Source organism: Salvelinus fontinalis, chromosome 33 (assembly GCF_029448725.1).
Source record: "Salvelinus fontinalis isolate EN_2023a chromosome 33, ASM2944872v1, whole genome shotgun sequence".
In the NCBI taxonomy this organism is placed as follows: Eukaryota; Metazoa; Chordata; class Actinopteri; order Salmoniformes; family Salmonidae; genus Salvelinus; species Salvelinus fontinalis.
Genome location: NC_074697.1, coordinates 49,177,363 through 49,199,064, shown reverse-complemented (window position 1 = coordinate 49,199,064; position 21,702 = coordinate 49,177,363). Strand labels below are relative to the sequence as shown.

Below are 21,702 nucleotides of genomic sequence, written 5' to 3'. Positions count from 1 at the left end.
ATGGCTGGATGCGGCAGACTTGCAAAAGAAAGCAAACTATCTGGAAAACATGAGTTGCTTCCATTCATTCAGAAGCCTTATATTTAGTGGTTGGAATTTAAACAAGTTAAATTTGAGGAATGGGGCTATCAGAAGGCCCAGCTACACTTGGGCCCAAAGGCATCTGACTGGAGATTTGAAAGCTCTCTTTCAGTAATCACACACAGTCCTGATCTATGACAAGCTCAGCTGATTGAAAAAGTATCCTGTTTCGGAAAGTGAAGCAGGATTTGTGGTTTTGGTTTTGCTCTGTGTTTTGTCGAATTATGTAGGTACTAGGAAGCAGATCAATTTGCCTTTTGGTGCTTTAATCAGTGATTGTGATAGCCTTTGACCTTAGTTCCACAAACTATCCTCAGACAGATTTCTATCACATGATCCCTATAACGTTCATGTTTAAACCACACACCATGTAGGCCAACATATTCCACTGAATGAGTAGCAGCAGGAAGCAGCATCAGATTATCTTGAAGCCGTGACAGGTTTCTGTGGCGTCTGCAAACTATTTGGAAACAATGACATTACTGGGCCAATTAATTATCTATGCAGGGCTAGGGCTTTGGCGGTCATTACATTTTTTTTCAGCTGGTTGATCATCATTTAAGTAACTGCCGGTCTCACGGTAATTGACCATTTAATTAACATAAACATGCTTTGCATCTCCGGTTTCCACTTATAGCCTACAAGCTACTGATGCGGACATTTGGAACATCTACATTTTAAAACATCTAATAAATCAATTTAATATAGCCAGCACATCACAATAAATCATTTTTTTTAGGCAGGTCTATGAAGAAAATGTAGCCTATTCCAGAAGAACAGAATAGCATATTCCTTATGGTAGGCCCTGATCTGGCTGTGCCATATGGCAGTTGGGTACACTTGTTCATTTATCAGGCAATAATTGCTTATAATTCCGGTGGCATTATTTTATAGTAAGAACAATACAATTGAACATAACTGAATAAAATAAGGTATTTTTTTTCTCCCAAACGATTTTCGAGGGAGTGCGCACATGCGGCTATTCGGTGTTGAGCGGTTAACAAAGAAACAGGTCCTCCTATATGCTTAATTTACAGTTATTTATTCAACTTTAGTTGTGATAGAAACGTTAGGTTGTATGTTTTGATTTCTAATACATTAAGGCTACATGAAGCAAAGTTGCATGAAAGGGACGTGCTCTGCTCTTTTTCTTGCTCAGGCTACACACACGTCATCAGTCTCACGTTCAGAATTTGACATGCACTTGATAATATCCTCACGCAGTATTCTCCATTTAATCTGGTCTTTACATATATGTGGAATTATTTTTTATTTAGAATGGCCCACAAAAAAATGAAAATCATCCATAGCCTGCACTCGAATAGCGAATGGAGGTTATGTACAGTTACTTTTTTAATATGCCAGGTAGGCTACACTGTTTGTAAAGCAGATTAATGTGCTTAATTTAAATATAGCAGCACGAGAAAGGTGGGATACACTTTTATTAAATAGTGGCCAGTCAAAACTCAGTCGGAACACGTTTCACCAGGCTGTGTAGGCTATGGGCTCTCCAACCATGTGCCAGGGGTCTTGAGCTTATAGGCTACATTTTGGATATATTTGGCCACTTCAGTTGTGATACAAACCTTAGCAAAGCATATAGGCCTATGGACTAGCTTACATAATGCATGCAACTATTTTTTGAAAAAAGTTGCAAAAAAATGCTTGCACTGTGAATCATTAACAAGTGATAATATTTTCATCATTCAGACTATTCTCAATTTAATATTGTCTTTACATATACTAAATAATGTGTGAAATTAGCTTTGATTCGGAATGGGCGACTATCATGCACCTGTCGGAATAGGGGCAGGGTAAAAAAAAAAAAAACGTTTTCCATATGCACTTGAATAGCAAATGTAGTACGCTTTTCCCGTGGTTCATTTTCATGCAAGCCAGTTAGGCAACTCCGGTTGTAAAGCGAAGCAATTTGCTTAAGATTTGGAAAGCTGAGACGTACATATAGTAGTCCTAGCCTATAGAAAGCTGATGTGATTCTCCTCTTTTTAACAGATTGCATAGCCTATAGAAACGCAACAGGAACACTTTCATTCCATGCATCAACCCGCTATGAGAAGCTGTCTCTCCCTGCGCAAAAGGGGATCCTGTTCTGCTCAAACTCTGAATGCCAGGGCTCTCATGAAGTATTTACTTTTAGATTTAATTTGTATTGATGTCAGAGTGATTACAGGGACAATAGAGTGCTGAGTACCGGCCATTAGCAAGTTTGGTAGGCTACTAATGACAATCAGAGGCATCAGATGACTGTGGTCATGACTCCTGAATGCCAGTGTGGCTGTACTACGGTCACCATAGCCCTATGTAGGGTGGCATGCCTACCTTTTCAGATGACCAATTATCGCTCTGGATGTCAATATTTCAGCACTGGCCTTAAAAAAAACACCACCCAATTGGCATCTCAGATTTAAAACAAATTCTCTCCCATTGACATTCTGTTCTTGTCCCCCACATTTGCAATCAGAGTAATAGGGTAAATCCATCAATCCCTTTTTGACAGCATCCATTTTGATTTAAACAAAACTTTCCAAACATGTTTTGCTATGGAAGAAGTGGTCATAAAGTGGCAAAAATCACTGAAGCTGGAGACTCGTATGTTTTGGCATTCAGGAGATAAACTGAAACGTGGTTAAGAAAGAGCATTTTGAATACTGGTGTTAACCTTTCTGAATATAACCTTTTTCGGCAAGACAGATTTTCCAAAGGTGGGGGAGTGGCAATCTTTACCAAGGATCACCTTCAGTGCTCGGTTGTCTCCACCAAGTCTGTCCCCAAACAATTTGATTTGCTGGTTTTAAGCGTTAAACTTTCAAATAGCTCTTCGTTGACTGTTGCAGGGCGTTTATATCGTCCTCCTTCAGCACCGGCCTGAACCCTAGCTGCCCTAAGCTCTGTCCTGGCCCCTTACACTAAGTCTGAATTTGTCCTGCTAGGTGACCTAAACTGGGACATGCTTAAACCATCTAACCAAGTTCTAAAGCAATGGGACTCCCTACATTTTTCTCAGATTATTCCCAATCCCACAAGGTATGACTCCAAACACCCAGAAAAGGCTACTCTCCTCAATGTTATCCTCACAAATAATCCTGATAGGTACCAGTCTGGTGTTTTCTGTAATGACCTTAGTGATCACTGTTTTACAGCCTGTGTTCACAATGGCTGCTCAGTGAAACGTCCTGTCCTGATTTGTCATAGACGCTTGCTAAAAAACTTTAATAAGCAAGCCTTCCTTCGTGACCTGGCCTCTGTAAATTGGTATAGAATCAAATTGATCCCCTCTGTCGAAGAAGCTTGGACCTTGTTTTGTGATATCTTCAGTGACATTGTTAACAAACACGCCCCCATAAAGAACATTTTAATTAAAACCGGTTCAGACCGTGATCTTGCAGAGTTACTCCACCTCAAGAATTGCATTTGGCAAAAGGTTCGGCACACGCATAATCAGGCTGACTGGCTCTTGTTCAGGCAAATGAGAAATAAGTGCACTCAGGCTATCCGGAAGGCCAAAGTTAGTTACTTCTTATCCCTAAGAACTTAAGGAGCAGAACTTAAGGAGCAGCAGTCTCTCTCTCTCTCTCTCTCTCTCTCTCTCTCTCTCTCTCTCTCTCTCTCTCTCTCTCTCTCTCTCTCTCTCTCTCTCTCTCTCTCTCTCTCTCTCTCTCTCTCTCTCTCTCTTTCTCTTTCTCTTTCTCTTTCTCTTTCTCTTTCTCTTTCTCTTCTCTCTTCTCTCTCTCAGGGTTTAACCCCAAGAAGTTCTGGAAAATGGTTAAAGACCTGGAGAATAAACCCTCCTCCACACAGCTGCCCATGTCCCTTAATGTTGTTGATGTGGTTTTTACTAACAAGGAGCACATGGCTGAGCTCTTTAATCGCCACTTCATTAAGACAGGATTCCTATTTGACTCAGCCATGCCTCCTTGCCCGTCCAACATTTCCTAATCTCCCACTCCTTCTAATGTGACTAGCCCCGATGCTCCTCCTTCTTTTTCCCCTGCCCCGCTACAAAGTTTCTCCCTGCAGGCGGTCACTGAGTCCGAGGTGCTAAAGGAGCTCCTTAAATTTGACACCCAAAAAACATCTGGGTCAGATGGTTTAGACCTTTTCTTCTTTAAGGTTGCTGCCCATATAATCGCCACACCTATCTCTGACCTTTTTAACCAGTCTCTCCTCTCAGGGGAGGTTCCCATTGCTTGGAAGGCAGCCACGGTTAGTCCTTTATTTAAAGGGGGAGATCAAGCTGATCGTAACTGTTATAGGCCAATTTCTATTTTGACCTGTTTATCAAAAGTATTGGAAAAACTTGTCAATAATCTACTGACTGGCTTTCTTGATGTCTATAGTATTCTCTCTGGTATGCAATCTGGTTTCCGCTCAGGTTATGGATGTGTCACTGCAACCTTAAAGGTCCTCAATGATGTCACCATTGCCCTTGACTCTAAGCAATGTTGTGCTGCTATTTTTTATTAACTTGGCCAAAGCTTTTGATACAGTAGACCATTCCATTCTTGTGGGCCGGCTAAGGAGCATTGGTGTCTCTGAGGGGTCTTTGGCCTGGTTTTCTAACTACCTCTCTCAAGAGTGCAGTGTATAAAGTCAGAACATCTGCTGTCTCAGCCACTGCCTGTCACCAAGGGTGTATCCCAAGGGTCGATCCTAGGCCCCACACTCTTCTCAATTTGCATCAACAACATAGCTCAGGCAGTAGGAAGCTCTCTCATCCATATATATTCAGATAGTCTTATACCCAACTGGCCCCTCCCCGGATTTTGTGTTCGGCAGGTAAGGGTGCTCTCGAGCGGCTAGATGTTCTTTACCATTCGGCCATCAGATTTGCCACCAATGCTCGTTATAGGACACATCACTGCACTCTATACTCTTCTGTAAACTGGTCATCTCTGTATACACGTCGCAAGACCCACTGGTTGTTTCTTATTTAGAAAGGCCCTCACTCCCCCATAAGATGTTTATCTATGATATCTACTGCAGCCCTCATCCTCCACATACAACACCAGTTTTATCTCAATCTCTTCATTCAAAGTCTCAATCATGGACACTCTTACTGACAGTTGTGGCTGCTTTGCGTGATGTATTGTTGTCAAACCTTCTTGCCCTTGGTGCTGTTGTCTGTGCCCAACAATGTTTGTACCCTGTTTTGTGCAACTACCATGTTGTGCTGCTACCATGTTGTCATGTTGTTGCTACCATGCTGTGTTGTCATGTGTTGCTATCTTGATATGTTGTCGTCTTAGGTCTCTCTTTATGTAGTGTTGTTGTCTCTTGTCATGATGTGTGTTTTGTCCTGTATTTTTATTTTTAATCCGAGCACCCATCCCTGCAGGAGGCCTTTACATAGGCTGTCATTGTAAATAAGAATTTGTTCTTAACTGGCTTTCCTAGTTAAATAAATGTTAAACAAAAATTGAATAAATGTTAAACAAAAATCAAAGTTGACCCATTTTGCCATACAATGAGACATCCATGTCTTTATCACTGGAAAATATAAACTGTTGAATTTGATATCATTTAAAAGCTTACAGTGTTGTCAAACTATGTGATTATTTATTGAGGGAAAAAGGTTATATTTAAATGTTCCTTTTTTTAAACTTTTATTGCCTTTTATTATCAATTATCAAAAAGTCCATGAACTCATATTTGCATAAGTTGTAGCTTAGACCCTATTTCATATCATCTGAGTTTTTTGTTGTTGTGTTGAGACACAACGTGCTCTTAAATAAAGGGTGGGTGTCATTTCAATCATCGAAATAGGATAGGTCCATTCTATTAATTATTTCAGACCACTGCAATTTACACCATTGGTCTTGGGCGATATACCATTTACCGGTGGTATTTTGAAATACAGACGGTATGATTTTCAATACCGTCCCCTCCTTGAATGTTTTGGCATTCAGGTCCAAAAAGCTAAGCTAACGTTGAAGTTCCTTGCTCAGAACATGAGAACATATGCAAGCTGGTGGTTAAATATTCCCAGTTAAGACGTTTTAGGTTGTAGTTATTATAGGAATTGTGACATCGACTATTTCTCTCTATACCATTTGTATTTCATATACCTTTGACTATTGGATGTTCTTATAGGCAGTTTAGTATTGCCAGCCTAATCTCGGGAGTTGATAGGCTTGAAGTCATAAACAGTGCTGTGCTTCAAGCATTGCTAAGAGCTGCTGGCACACGCAGTAAAGTGCTGTTTGAATGAATGCTTACGAGCCTGCTGCTGCCTACCACCGCTCAGTCAGACTGCTCTATCAAATATCAAATCATAGACTTAATTATAATACAATAAACATAGAAATACGAGCGTTTGGTCATTAATATGGTCAAATCCGGAAACTATCATTTCGAGAAAAAAAAACGTTTATTCTTTCAGTGAAATACGGAACCGTTTCATATTTTATCGAACGGGTGGCAACCCTAAGTCTAAATATTGCTGTTACATTGCACATTATGTAAAATTATGGCAAATTAGTTCGCAACGAGCCAGGCGGCCCAAACTGTTGAATATACCCTGACTCTGCGTGCACTGAACGCAAGATAAGTGACACAATTTCCCTAGTTAATATTGCCCGCTAACATGAATTTCTTTTAACTAAATATGCAGGTTTAAAAAATATATACTTCTGTGTATTGATTTTAAGAAAGGCATTGATGTTTATGGTTAGGTACATTCGTGTAACAATTGTGTTTTTTTCGTGAATGCGCATTTATTAAATCATCACCCGTTTGGCGAAGTAGGCTGTGATTCGATGATAAATTATCAGGCACCCCATTGATTATATGCAACGCAGGACAAGCTAGTTAACCTAGTAATATCACCAACCATGTGTAGTTAACTAGTGATTATGTGAAGATTGATTGTTTTTTATAAGCTAAGTTTAATGCTAGCAAGCAACTTACCTTGGCTCCTTGCAGCCACAAGGTCCTTTTGACGCTGGACTCGCGTAACAGGTGGTCAGCCTGCCACGCAGTTTCCTCGTGGATTGCTATGTAATCGGTGTCCAAAAAAGCCGATAACCAATTATGAAATTGTACGACAACTAATTGAGACATCAAGTGGTTTGTGACGATGTGGCTCAGTTGGTAGAGCATGGCACATGCAATGCTAGGGTTGTGGGTTCAATTCCCACAGGGAATCAGTATGAAAATGTATGCACTCACTACTGTAAGTTGCTCTGGATAAGAGCATCTACTAAAATGTAATAGGAAGAAATGGCCATTTTAAGTTTTCAGATATAAGTAAGTTGCATTGGGCCTTCTGAGTGGTGCAGCAGTCTAAGGCACTGCAGAGCACAATTGGCCCAGCATCATCCGGGTTAAGGCAGGGTTTGGCCGGCTGGGATGACCTTATCCCATTGCGCTCTAGTGACTCCTGTGGCAGGCCGGTGGCATGCACTCTGACACGGTCGCCAGTTGTACAGTGTTCCCTCCAACACATTGGTGCGGCTGGCTTCCGGGTTAAGCGAGCAGTGTGTCAACAAGCAATGCGGCTTGGCAGGGTCATGTTTCGGAGGACGCATGGCTCTCGACCTTCAACTCTCCCGAGTCCGTAAGGGAGTTGCTGCGATGGGTCAAGACTGTAACTACCAATTGGATACCACGAAATTGGAGACATATATTCCACAAGTATTATCAAAAAAAAATCACAAGTAATGCACTGAGCCTTTACTAGGCCTTGATTTAACGGACCCATATAGATGTCTAAAGCGCTGGCAATTTTTTCTCTCAAGTGTTCCATTTGGTTGATGGTCTTTTAGGTTACTACACATACAGTGCATTCGTAAAGTATTCAGACCCCTAGACCTTTTCCACATTTTGTTACGTTAGACTTATTCTAAAGTGGATTAAGTCGTTTCACCCCCTCATCAATGTGCACAGAATACCCCATAATGACAAAGTAAAAACAGTTTTTAGAAATTTGTGCACATAAAAAAAGAAACTGAAATATCACCTTTACGTAAGTATTTAGACCCTTTACTCAATACTGTCGTGTCTTTGGCTATGCCAGATTAATTGCTATGACATGCTATTCTATAAAATAATTTCTCCGTAATTAATATTACCTGATTGAACTAATCATGTAAATGTAATTAACTAGAGAGGGACACCACGAAATAATATTTATAGAGCTGTTATTTTCCGAATAAACTCTTAAAGATTTAGTAATATTTTACATCCATAGCAGTCACATTAATCGTCATTTTATTCAGTCTCATCTGAAAGTTGTAAATCCTTGGTTATCTGCAAGAATCCTGGCTAACAAGTTGAATCAGCCAATACAAAATTGGGTTTAATTATTTATTTACTAAATACCTAACTAATCACACAGAATCACACATACACAATTAAATCATAACTTGATTACGAATTGCCGTCATGAAGGAAAATGTCCCTAGCGGGCGGAATAGATATTACAGCTTGTTACACAAAGGGAAGGGGCTGAGTTTTAGTGAAAGCGCGGGAGACTGGGACAGAGGCGAAGCTGTACTATCGTAGGTACAGTATCTTATGCATTCTAAATTACCGCCCATTTAGAAAAGGAAAATGCAATAAATATTTACTCTGAGCTGCGCTTCAGTAGGTTGGTGGTAGATGGAAGACCGTATCGCCAACCCGAGTCCTCTGTCCTTTGAAGAATGTCTCTGGTGTTCACTGGATATGTGGTAACGTCGTTGTGGAGTAGACGGGATACTCTGACTGTCCTTCCTAACCTGCGTTTGTAGCAGCTGTTGCTAACTCAACGGCTAGGAGGTATCACTTCTGTAGTGAATACGAGTTCAAAGTTCATACCATTCACAACCAAAGTCCATGCTGATGTTGGCTTAGTTCTGTAGTTATTATCTGAACCATTCTGACATCGGATCGTCATCCTAATGTTCCCGGAACAGGAAGTTATATTTTTGTCAATGGCTTATATAGTGGAGGGAGAGGGGTGTGTCTGAAAAGTTTATAACCCATGTCTCTTCACAGGGGCGGGCCCCTGGTTGAGCAGAAGCCCAAACTTATGAAAACCCAAATCTCTCATCATAAAATTACATTACATTTAAGTAATTTAGCAGACGCTCTTATCCAGAGCGACTTACAAATTGGAAAGTTCATACATATTCATCCTGGTCCCCCCGTGGGAATTGAACCCACAACCCTGGCGTTGCAAGCGCCATGCTCTACCAACTGAGCCACACGGGACCACATTCACATACATTTCATCTCTTCACAAATAATTTCATGTTCAAACATTTGAATTAAACAACAATTCCATGTGAATCCGATACCTCTGACGTTTAGACTTTCCACAGTAGAGTTTATGTCATTCTATCATTGATGAGAATGTGTCAGAGGGCAACCGAACTGACATAATATACCTTAAGTACCACCGCATATGTTCAGTTGGTCGGATTACCAGAATATAGTTCATTTCCCCCCAACTTCTGATGTTCCCAGAATCTCTATGTTAACTAAGGGGTTTTCTTATGTCACATCAGTTATAGTAGGGAGAGGGAAAAAGGGAGAAAGAGGTATTTATGACTGTCATAAGCCAATGTCATGACAGTACTTTATTGAAGCACCTTTGGCAGAGATTACAGACTCAAGTCTTCTTGGGTATGACGCTACAAGCTTGGTACACCTGTATTTCGTGAGTTTATCCCATTCTTCTCTGCATATCTCTCCAGCTCGGTCAGCGTTGTTGCACAGATATTCCAGAGATGTTTGATCGGGTTCAAGTCCGGATCTCTGGCAGGGTCACTCACGGACATTCAGAGAATTGTCCCAAAGCCACTCCTGTGTTGTCTTGGATGTGTGCTTGTCTTGGATGTGTGCTGTTGAAAGGTGAACCTTCGCCCCAGTCTGAGGTCCTGAGCGCTCTGGAGCAGATTTTCATCAAGGATCACTCTACTTTGCTCCGTACATCTTTCCCTCGATCCTGACTAGTCTCCCAGTCCCTGCCGCTGAAAAACATCACCACATCATAATGATGCTGCCACCACCATTCTTCCCTGTAAGGATGGTGCCATGTTTCCTCCAGACGTGACGCTTGGCATTCAGGCTAAAGAGTTCAATCTTGGTTTCATCAGACCAGAGAATCAGTTTATCATGGTTTGAGAGTCTTTAGGTGCCTTTTGGCAAACACCAAGCGGGCTGTCATGTGCCTTTTATTGGGGCGGCAGGTAGCCTAGTGGTTAGAGTAACCGGAAGGTTGCTAGATCGAATCCCTGAGCTGACAAGGTAAAAATCTGTTGTTCTGCCCCTGAACAAGGCAGTGGACCCACTGTTCCTAGGCCGTCTTTGTAAATAAGAATTTGTTCTTAACTGACTTGCCTAGTTCAATCAAGGTTAAATAATAACAAATAAAATGTGCCTTTTACTAAGGAGTGGCTTCCGTCTGGCCACTCTACTATAAAGGCCTGATTGCTGGAGTGCTACAGAGATGGTTGTCCTTCTGGAAGGTTCTCCCATCTCCAAAGAGGAACTCTGGCGCTCTGTCATAGTGACCATCGGGTTCTTGGTCACCTCCCTGACCAAGGCCCTTCTGCTGTTCAGTTTGGCCGGGCGGCCAGCTCTAGGAAGAGTCTTGGTGGTTCCAAACTTCTTCCATTTTAAGAATGATGGAGGCGACTGTGTTCTTGGGGACCTTCAATGCCACGTCCATTTTTTTCGTACCCTTCCCCAGATATGTCTCGACACAATCCTGTCTCGTAGCTCTACGAACAATTCCTTCGACCTCGTGGCTTGGTTTTTGCTCTGACATGCACTGTCAACTGTGGTACCTTATCTAGACAGGTGTGTGCCTTTCCAAATCATGTCCAATCAATTGAATTTACCACACGTGGACTCCAATCAAGTTGTAGAAACATCTCAAGGATGATCAATGGAAACAGGATGCACCTGAGCTCAATTTTGAGTCTCATTGCAAAGGGTCTGAATACTTATGGAAATAAGGTATATGTTTTTTTTTTTGTGATTTAATACATTTGCAACAATTTCTGAAAACCTGTTTTCACTTTGTCATTATGAGGTGTTGTGTGTAGATTGATGAGAAAATAAATGTTAGAATAAGGCTTTAACATAACAAAATGTGGAAAAAGTCAAGGGGTCTGAATACTTTCTGAATGCATTGTATTGTAGCACCTTCATTCACCTGAGCTCAATTTCGAGACTCTAAGCAAAGTGTCTGAATACTTGCGTGAATAAATAGTTTTTTATTTGTAATACAATTGCAAAAAATATTTAAACCTGTTATTGCTTTGTCACTATTGGTTATTGTGTGTAGATTGCTGAGGAATGTTTTGTATTTAATCCATTTTAGAATAAGGCTGTAACGTAACAAAATGTCAAGGGGTCTGAATACTTTCCGAATGCACTGTAAGTACAACAGATTCATCAGTAGGTGATTTATAGTGAGCTGAGAGGGGTTCACTTTCCATTGAGACAGTGTGTCAGTGTGCTGGGCACTGTTTCACTAAATGGATGATGTTTCTCTGCCTGATGTTGATGAGCACAGTGTTCTTTAGCGTCCCATACAGAGAGAGGACACTCAGAGAGAGGAGCTTGTGGAGGGAGAGACTCACGGACAGAAAGAGTGTGTCATGCAGAGAAAGCGAGATGGGCTCAGTGTGCCAAGTCATCAGTGTGGTGTTGTAGTATCAAACGAATGCCTCTCTGACTGACTGTGCTGCTGCTTCCCCACAGGTACGGGAAGATGTCCTCAACTCACTAAACAACAACTTCCTCCAAACACTAAACCAAGCCTGGAACGACCACCAGACAGCCATGGTCATGATCAGAGACATCCTCATGTACATGGTGAGTGGCACCACCAGTTACCAGAGCCATGTATTTAGAGAGTTATGTTTTAATTCTAGATATACATAGCATTATTTTAATATTCCCCATGTAAAGTTTATGGGGTGCTAACATGGCTGCCATAGTATTGTAGGGTCATGTAAATGCATCATTATGCAGAAACCTCAATGTCTAAACTCTCTAAATACATGGCTCTGACAGCTACAAGGTGCAGTCATAAACCAGGGATGTTTTACAAAAAAACAACATGTTTTTAGTATTTTGTTCATTCATGTTGCTCCAGTTAGCAGATACGTTTTCAAGATACAGCACAAATCTAAAAGTGATGCTACGTTTTGCATCATTGTGTTTTGCATCATCACACTTTTAGAAAACGTAACTGCTGACATGCACAATTTGTGCTTATCAGACGTGCACACTTCTTAGTTATTAGGATTTGACTGTATTTCTCAATACAGTGTCATCTCGTAACCCTCCCTTGGACTGGTAATGCATTGCTTCCTGGCTGCAGGTCTCAAACGCGCTCCGGGGTGAGGTACAGATCTGAGATCAGCTTCCCATCCACCAATCCTAAACATAACCATTAGTGGGGGAAATGCAAAACTTGCCCAAGATCAGCCTTGAATGACAAAGCTTCACCCTCTCTTCCTCTTGTTTCCCAGGACCGGGTGTACGTACAGCAGAACAATGTGGAGAACGTCTACAACCTGGGCCTGATCATCTTCAGAGACCAGGTGGTGCGCTACGGCTGCATCCGAGACCACCTCCGACAGACCCTCCTGGACATGATCGCACGAGAGAGGAAGGGCGAAGTGGTGGACAGGTATAATAATATGACCCGTCTATACACAGGGCCTGCTCGACTTCTTTAAACGTGTACAAACTCCTAGCTTCGTTGAAGGAATCACTGAAATGACTTGACAAGTGTAATCACTGGAAATGACTGGAAGCCATGCGGCGGAACGCTTGTGTTCGTCTGTCCAGTCATGTCTAAGCATCGACTGTTTGAAGGGAGGAGGTAAGGAAGTAATTCAAACAGAGGCAGAGTTTCTGAGCTGAAGGAAGCAGTGTTTTTCCCGATGAAAAAAAACACAACCGTAATCCATGATTATTTCATTGTGCTCTTTGTTGAATTTAAAAAGTATCTGATACAGTCTTTGAGCTGACCCAGACCTAAATGGTATCCTATACACTGAGCGTACAAAACATTAGGAGTTGCACCCCCCTTTTCTCTCAGAACAGCCTCAATTCGTCGGGGTATGGACTCTTCAAGGTGTTGAAAGCGTTCCACAGGGATGCTGGCCCATGTTGACCCCAATGCTTCCCACAGTTGTCAAGTTGCCTGGATGTCCTTTGGGTGGTGGACCATTCTTGATACACACAGGAAAGTTGAGTGTGAAAAATCCAGCAGCGTTGCAGTTCTTGACACACTCAAATGTCTCGACTTAAATTATTCTTTAACCTGTCTCCTCCCCTTCATCTTCATTGATTTTGAAGTGGATTTAACAAGTGACATCAATAAGGGATCATGGCTTTCACCTGGATTCACCTGGTCAGTCTGTCATGGACAGGCACATAATAGAATGCAATTTGGGACTCAACTGTACTTGACACATGGACTGAATTAGAATGAATCTGTAGAGGTGTCTTTTAACCTGACCCTGTTTGTCTCACTCTCACTTTCTCTCTCTCCCTCTCTCTCTCAGGGGGGCGATCAGAAATGCCTGCCAGATGTTAATGATCTTAGGCCTCGAAGGGAGGTCGGTTTACGAAGAGGACTTTGAGGCCCCGTTTTTAGAAATGTCTGCAGAGTTCTTCCAGGTTTGTAAAAATCCCCCCCCACATCTATTCATACATTTCATTCGCATCAATGCTATGTGTCATGCACGTTGACTTGCATTGATATTTGTTGTTTGCCTACTATTATCATAATATGTACATCATGTGTATGCCCTCTGTCACCCAAGGCGCTCCTAACCCCGTGTTTGTTTGACCTCCAGATGGAAAGTCAAAAGTTTTTGGCGGAGAACAGTGCAAGCGTGTACATAAAGAAAGTGGAGGCGCGGATAAACGAGGAGATCGAGCGCGTGCTGCACTGCCTGGACAAGACGACAGAAGAGCCCATTGTGAAGGTGGTGGAGCGGGAGCTCATCTCCAAGCACATGAAGACCATCGTGGAAATGGAGAACTCGGGCCTCGTCCACATGCTCAAGAACGGAAAGACAGAGGGTCAGTTTGCCACACTACTACTACTCCAGTCCCAGCTATACTTTGCGTCCCAAATGGCACCTTAATCCCTATGCAGTGAAATACCTTTGACAAGGCCGATAGGGCTCTGGTCAAAAGTAGTGCACTATATAGGGCATAGGGTGCCATTTGGGACACCAACCTTTGTTTCTTTTTCGTGAAAGGGATATTTTCCCCCGATGTTAAAGTTTGTCAGACATTTGCATACCTCTTAAGAGGTCTTTTGCAGAGCAGAATAATTTAGTAATGCACATTGTGTGAATGTGTATTGTTGTCGTGTGCATACTTGGCACCACCCCTTGCCATTGTTTTGATATCGATGTCAGCAATTCAATATTTATTGTGAAAGATATTAGTGGGTGGTCTTTGGATACTAATGTGTTTGTACTGATGTGTGGGCCCGTGTGCGTGCGTGCGTGCATGTGTGAACACAGACCTGGCGTGTATGTATAAGCTCTTTAGCAGAGTGCCAAACGGACTGAAGACCATGTGTGAGTGCATGAGCTCCTACCTCCGCGAGCAGGGCAAGGCGCTGGTGTCAGAGGAGGGCGAGGGCAAAAACCCTGTGGATTACATCCAGGTAATTTACACCGGAAGTGACATCATTGGCACGGGGCCCACAAAAAAATTATCTCTGGCTACATTCCCATTCCTTCCCATTCTCCCAAAGCGTGCATTTCCACACTCCCTGGTCATGGATTTAACAATAGGGGAAACTCCAGTGAATGCTTATACGAATTCAATGCTTTTAAATCCACTGCAGGGATGCAATATCTGTTGTTATACTCCATATTGCCACTAGATGGCAGATACACAAGAGCATGTAGTAAGTGCCATTGCTTTCCAATAATGTCACGTGTTCTTCCTTCCTCTGGTTTTTGTTCTCTGCAGGGTCTGTTGGATCTGAAGTCGCGTTTCGACCGCTTCCTTCTAGAGTCGTTCAACAGCGACCGGCTCTTCAAGCAGACCATCGCAGGGGACTTTGAATACTTCCTCAACCTCAACTCGCGCTCCCCCGAGTACCTCTCCTTGTTCATCGACGACAAGCTGAAGAAAGGCGTAAAAGGAGTGAGTCGTTTTCTGATGTAATGGGGAGGAATGTTCCTCTCCTCAGGGCACACAGGCTGCGTCCCTAATGACACGATATTCTCTATATAGTGCTCTACTTTTAACCAGAGCCCAATGGCATCATATTCACTACATAGTGCCCTACTTTTGATCAGGGCCCAATATAAGGAATAGGTGCCATTTGATTGTGACACGTATTTGGTTGTGTTTCGGATTATTTTGTGCCAGTAGAAATTAATGGTAAATAAGGTATTGTGTAATTTTGGAGTCACTTTTATTGTAAATAAAAATATAATATATTTCTAAACACTTCTACATTAATTTGGATGCTACCATGATTACAGATAATCCTGAATGAATCGTGAATAACGATGAGTGAGAAAGTTATACTCACAAATATGACAATACATTATTTCCCATTCATTTCTATTGGGCACAAAATAATCTGAAACAACCAAAAATAACAGAAAATGCATCCAACACATTTGTAGAGTCACACGCTTGATGTAGTCATTGCATGCAATGAATATGGGACCGATTACTACACTTTTTACTACTTTAATACACATAAGTAAATTTGTCCCAATACTTTTGGTCCCCTAAAATGTACAAAAAGTGATGTAATTTCTGAACGGTTCACCTGATATGGATGAAAATGCCCTAAAATGAAAGCTGACGGACTCCACTTTAACCTCAGTCATTGTATCATTTCAAAGTGCTGGAGTACAGAGGCAAAACAACAATAAACTGGTCACTGTCCCAAATACTTTTGGAGCTCACTGTATAAGGAGTTCAATATATTTGATTAAATCAGTGTTTCAAATGTAATCATTTAAAGTGTGTATGTGTGCTCGTGTAACGCTCGCTGTCCTCTCGTTCTGTGTGTGTAGTTGACGGAGCAGGAGGTGGAGTCGATCCTGGACAAGGCCATGGTGCTCTTCAGGTTCATGCAGGAGAAGGATGTGTTTGAGAGGTACTACAAACAGCACCTGGCCAGGAGGCTGCTCACCAACAAGAGCGTCTCGGACGACTCGGAGAAGAACATGATCTCTAAGCTCAAGGTGAGGAAACAGGAGGAGGAAGAGCAGTAGCATCGTATCTTAAGATCTTCCATCCATTAACAGATTCATCAACTGTTTGTTTCAGATACACAGTGCATTCGGAAAGTATTCAGACCCCTTGACTTTTTCCACATGTTGTGACCTTAGTCTTATTCTAAAATGAATGTAAGTAAAAAAAAAAAAAAAAATGAAATATCACATACATAAGCATCCAGACCCTTTACTCAGTACTTTGTTGAAGCACCTTTGGCAGCGATTACATCCTCGAGTCTTATTGGGTATGATGCAACAAGCTTGGCACACCTGTATTTGGGGAGTTTCTCCCATTCTTCTCTGCAGATCCTCTCAAGCTCTGTCAGGTTGGATGGGGAGCGTCGCTGCATAGCTATTTTCAGGTCTCTCCAGAGATGTTGTCTCTGGCTGGGCCACTCAAGGACTTGTCCCGAAGCCACTCCTGCGTTGTCTTGGCTGTGTGCTTAGGGTCGTTGTCCTGTTAGAGGTGAACCTTCGCCCCAGTCTGAGGTTGGTGAAGGTTTTCATCAAGGATATCTCTGTATTTTGCTCTGTTTATCTTTCCCTCAATCCTGACTAGTCTCCCAGTCCTTGCCGCTGAAAGAAATCCCCACAGCATGATCCTGACTCCACCATGCTTCACCGTAGGAATGGTGCCAGGTTTCATCCAGACATGACGCTTGGCATTCAGGCCAAAGAGTTCGATCTTGGTTTCATCAGACAAGAGAATCTTGTTTCTCACGGTCTGAGTACTTTAGATGCCTTTTGGCAACTCCAAGCGGGCTGTCATATGCCTTTTACTAAGGAGTGGATTCTGTCTGGCCACTCTACCATAAAGGCCTGATTGCTAGAGTACTACAGAGATGGTTGTCAGTGACCAATGGGTTCTTGGTCACCTCCCTGACCAAGGCCCTTCTCCCCAGATTGCCTGGCAGCCAGCTCTCGGAAGAGTCTTGGTGGTTCCAAACTTCTTCCATTTTAAGAATGATGGAGGCCACTGTGTTCTTGGGAACCTTCAATGCTACATACATTTTTTTGGTAAACTTCCCCAGATCTGTGCCTCGACACAATCCTGTCTCGTAGCTCTACGGACAATTCCTTCGACCTCGTGGCTTGTTTTTTGCTCTGACATGCACTGTCAACTGTGAGACCTTATATAGACAGGTGGGTGTCGTTCAAAATCATGTCCAATCAATTGAATTTACCACAGGTGGTCTCCAATCAAGTTGTAGAAACATCTCAAGGATGATCAATGGAAACAGGATGCACCTGAGCTCAATTTCGAGTCTCATTGCAAAGGGTCTGAATACTTATGGAAATAAGGTATATGTTTTTTTTTTTAGATTTAATACATTTGCAACAATTTCTGAAAACCTGTTTTCACTTTGTCATTATGAGGTGTTGTGTGTAGATTGATGAGAAAATAAATGTTAGAATAAGGCTTTAACATAACAAAATGTGGAAAAAGTCAAGGGGTCTGAATACTTTCAGAATGCATTGTATTGTAGCACCTTCAATACCTAATAAGTACAACCTTAAGATTTGCAATATAAGTATATACCAGACCTGTGTGCAAATACTATTTCAAATACTTTGAGCATTTGCGTTAGCCTGCTTGTGGTGCCATGTGGGCGGGGTTTGCACTTTTGGTTATTTTCGATTTGGTTCAATTGCAAAGCTAAAATATTTTTAATTATTTTAAATTGTATTTTGATCCCAGTTCTGGTACATTACAAAATGTAATACATTTTTAACTTGAACTGCACCAGTGGTGGAAAAGTACCCAATTGTTATACTTGAGTAAAGCAAAGATACTATTTTCTATTAAAAAGGTATAATACTACTTGAGTAAAAGTCTAAAAGTATTTGGCTTTAAATATACTTAAATATCAAAAGTAAAAGTACAAATCATTTCGAATTCCTTAGATTAAGCAAACCAGACGTTACCATTTTCTTGTTTTTTAAATTTATGGCTAGCCAGGGGCACACTCGGACATCATTCATAAACAAAGCATTTGTGTTTTGTGAGTCCGCCAGGTCAGAGGCAGTAGGGATGACCAGGGATAGCCTCTTGATAAGTGTGTGAATTGTACCATTTTTCGATGCTGCTAAGCAAGTACTTTTGGGGTTCAGGGAAAATGTATGGAGTAAAAAGTACATACTTTTTTTTATGAATGTAAGTGAAGTAAAATTAAAAGTTATCAAAAAATAAAAATATTAAAGTACAGATACTTAAAAAAACGACTTTTACACCTTTTGAACTGTACAAACTGTATGTTGAACTACAGCTCAGCTGAGTGAAGAGTCAGTGTGACAGAAATGATAGCGCGAGTGAAGTGTTTAATAGATCTGTATCATCCCGTATATCTCTCTTTCTCTTCCTCTCGCTCTTTCTCTGGTTCACCTGGCCAGACGGAGTGTGGTTGCCAGTTCACCTCCAAACTGGAAGGCATGTTCCGAGACATGAGCATCTCAAACACAACCATGGACGAGTTCCGCCAACATCTACAGTCAACGGCGGTGAGACACAGAGACACCTACTCACAGAACCAGTCCCGTGTTGGTTCTGGGGAACATAGAGCTCGCCAGCTTGTAGTCCTAAAAAAATATAAATTAGTTACATCTGGTTTGTTCAGCCATTCCTATGGGGGAAAGAATAGGGTTTTGGGACAAAACATATAAGATCACCTAAGCCTGTGTTTACCACAGACCTTATTTTCAGCATTTATCAAAATCACCATTCATTTTCCCATAGGCTTTGTCCAAAGACGACACCATTACTATTGCTCTCTATTTAACCTTGCATTAGCTCTCTCAAAGCGAAGAGCACATCTTATGGAGCTTTTGATGGTCATTCTGACCATTGGGAACCTCAGTGAAAGACGTAGATCTAACTTCCATCCCCAGGTGTCGTTGGGTGGAGTCGATCTCACAGTGAGGGTTTTGACGACAGGTTACTGGCCAACGCAGTCCGCCACACCCAAATGTAATATCCCCCCTTCTCCTCGACATGCATTTGAAGTCTTTAGAAGGTTTGTCTATCTCCTCTTTGTCCTTCACTGTATCTCATTTACTTTGCATAGCGAGGCCATGTAATTCTCTGCTGGAGCTTGTGGAAGCGGGGCGCTGTCCATTGTCTGTGTTTATCTTTAACGGTGTAGTGTGTGACTGTCCTCTGATTTTGTGGCCATAGATTTTATCTGGCAAAACACAGCGGCAGGCAGCTCACGTTGCAGCATCACATGGGCTCTGCAGACCTCAATGCCACCTTCTACGGCCCAATCAAAAAGGTATGCAGGGGACAGCCTTTGACTGGCTGGCAGGTAGACAGACTGATGCACGCACGCACCACTACTACTATTAAGGCTGTACTTGCCTTTGAATATGGGATGAACATTGATGTGTGGGGGGGCTACAGTTAAAGTCATAAGTCTACATACACTTAGGTTGGAGTCATTAAAACAATTTTTTCAACCACTCCACAAATTTCTTGTTAACAAACTATAGTTTTGGCAAGTTGGTTAGGACATCTACTTTGTGCATGACACAAGTCATTTTTCCAACAATTGTTTACAGACAGATTATTTAATTTATAACTCACTGTATCACAATTCCAGTGGGTCAGAAGTTTACATGCACTAAGTTGACTGTGCCTTTTAAACAGCTTGGAAAATTCCAGAAAATTGTCATGGTTTTAGAAGCTTCTGATAGGCTAATTGACAACATTTGAGTCAATTGGAGGTGTACCTGTGGATGTATTTCAAGGCCCACCTTCAAACTCAGTGCCTCTTTGCTTGACATCATGGGAAAATCAAATGAAGTCAGCCAAGACCTCAGAAAAAAATGTAGACCTCCACAAGTCTGGTTCATCCTTGAGAGCAATTTCCAAACGCCTGAAAGTACCACGTTCATCTCTACAAACAATACCATGCAAGTATAAACACCATGGGCCACGCAGCCGTCATACTGCTCATGAAGGAGATGCGTTCTGTCTCCTAGAGATGAACTTACTTTGGTGCGAAAAGTGCAAATCAATCCCAGAACAACAAAGGACCTTGTCAAGATGCTGGAGGAAACGGGTACAAAAGTATCTATATCCACAGTAAAACGAGTCCTAAATCGACATAACCTGAAAGGCCGCTCAGCACTGCTCCAAAACCGCCATAAAAAAGCCAGACTAAGGTTTGCAACTGCACATGGGGACAAAGATCGTACTTTTTGGAGAAATATCCTCTGGTCTGATGAAACAAAAATAGAACTGTTTAGCCATAATGACCATCGTTATGTTTGGAGGAAAAAGGGGGATGCTTGCAAGCTGAAGAACATCTTCCCAACCGTAAAGCACGGGGGATGGCAGCATCATGTTGTGGGGGTGCTTTGCTGCAGGAGGGACTGGTGCACTTCACAAAATAGATGACATCATGAGGACGGAAAATGATGTGGATATATTGAAGCAACATCTCAAGACATCAGTCAGGAAGTTAAAGCTTGGTCGCAAATGGGTCTTCCAAATGGACAATGACCCCAAGCATACTTCCAAAGTTGTGGCAAAATGGCTTAAGGACAACAAAGTCAGTGTATTGGAGTGGCCATCACCAACCCAGACCTCAATCCTACAGACAATTTGTGGGCAGACCTGAAAAAGCATGCGCGAGCAAGGAGGCCTACAAACCTGACTCAGTTACACCAGCTGTCGGGTGAATTTTGGCCCATTCCTCCTAACTTATTGCTGGAAGCTTGTGGAAGGCTACCGGAACCATTTGACCCAAGTTAAACAATTTAAAGGCAATGCTACCAAATACTAATTGAGTGTATGTAAACTTCTGACCCACTGGGAATGTGATGAAAGAAATAAAAGCTGAAATAATTCTGTACTATTATTCGGACGTTTCACATTCTTAAAATAAAGTGGTGATCCTAACTGACCTAAAACAGGCAATTTTTTACCAGAGTTAAATGTCAGGAATTGTGAAACTGAGTTTAAATGTATTTGGCTAAGGTGTATGTAAACTTCCGACTTCAACTGTATGTGTTTATATAAGCATGACATAGTCAGTGATTGAACAGAGGCTACATTGATTATTCCTGTGTGACTGAGTTACCTGAAGGCGGCCGGCCGGTGGTGACCTCTCTTCTCCTCTCCTCCCAGGAGGACGGCTTGGAGGTGGGGGTGGGCGGCGCCCAAGTAACAGGCTCCAACACCAGGAAGCACATACTGCAGGTGTCCACCTTCCAGATGACAATACTCATGCTCTTCAACAACCGGGAGAAGTCCATGTTTGAGGTACAGCCGCTAAGTGAATGCGTAGCACATCACAGAATAAAGTTAAGTTTGTAAGGAGGGATGTATTTGGGCAAAGTGATGTCTTTATTATATGTGCAGGATGTTCATAGTTGTGGTCTG

At 42.0% G+C, this 21,702-nt stretch overlaps 1 protein-coding gene across 1 annotated transcript in view; it reads left to right on the top strand.

Moving 5' to 3' along the window:
• The window catches only part of LOC129832458 (cullin-3-like), a 29,416-nt gene that overhangs the window by 5,507 nt on the left and 2,207 nt on the right, over positions 1–21,702 (top strand). The window contains exons 3-13 of the mRNA XM_055896536.1: positions 11,797–11,910; positions 12,573–12,733; positions 13,617–13,731; positions 13,911–14,139; positions 14,592–14,737; positions 15,049–15,225; positions 16,116–16,286; positions 18,711–18,818; positions 19,206–19,330; positions 19,492–19,588; positions 21,448–21,582. Of these exons, the coding sequence (XP_055752511.1) occupies positions 11,797–11,910; positions 12,573–12,733; positions 13,617–13,731; positions 13,911–14,139; positions 14,592–14,737; positions 15,049–15,225; positions 16,116–16,286; positions 18,711–18,818; positions 19,206–19,330; positions 19,492–19,588; positions 21,448–21,582 (1,578 nt within the window). The remainder of the gene's footprint in view (positions 1–11,796; positions 11,911–12,572; positions 12,734–13,616; positions 13,732–13,910; positions 14,140–14,591; positions 14,738–15,048; positions 15,226–16,115; positions 16,287–18,710; positions 18,819–19,205; positions 19,331–19,491; positions 19,589–21,447; positions 21,583–21,702) is intronic.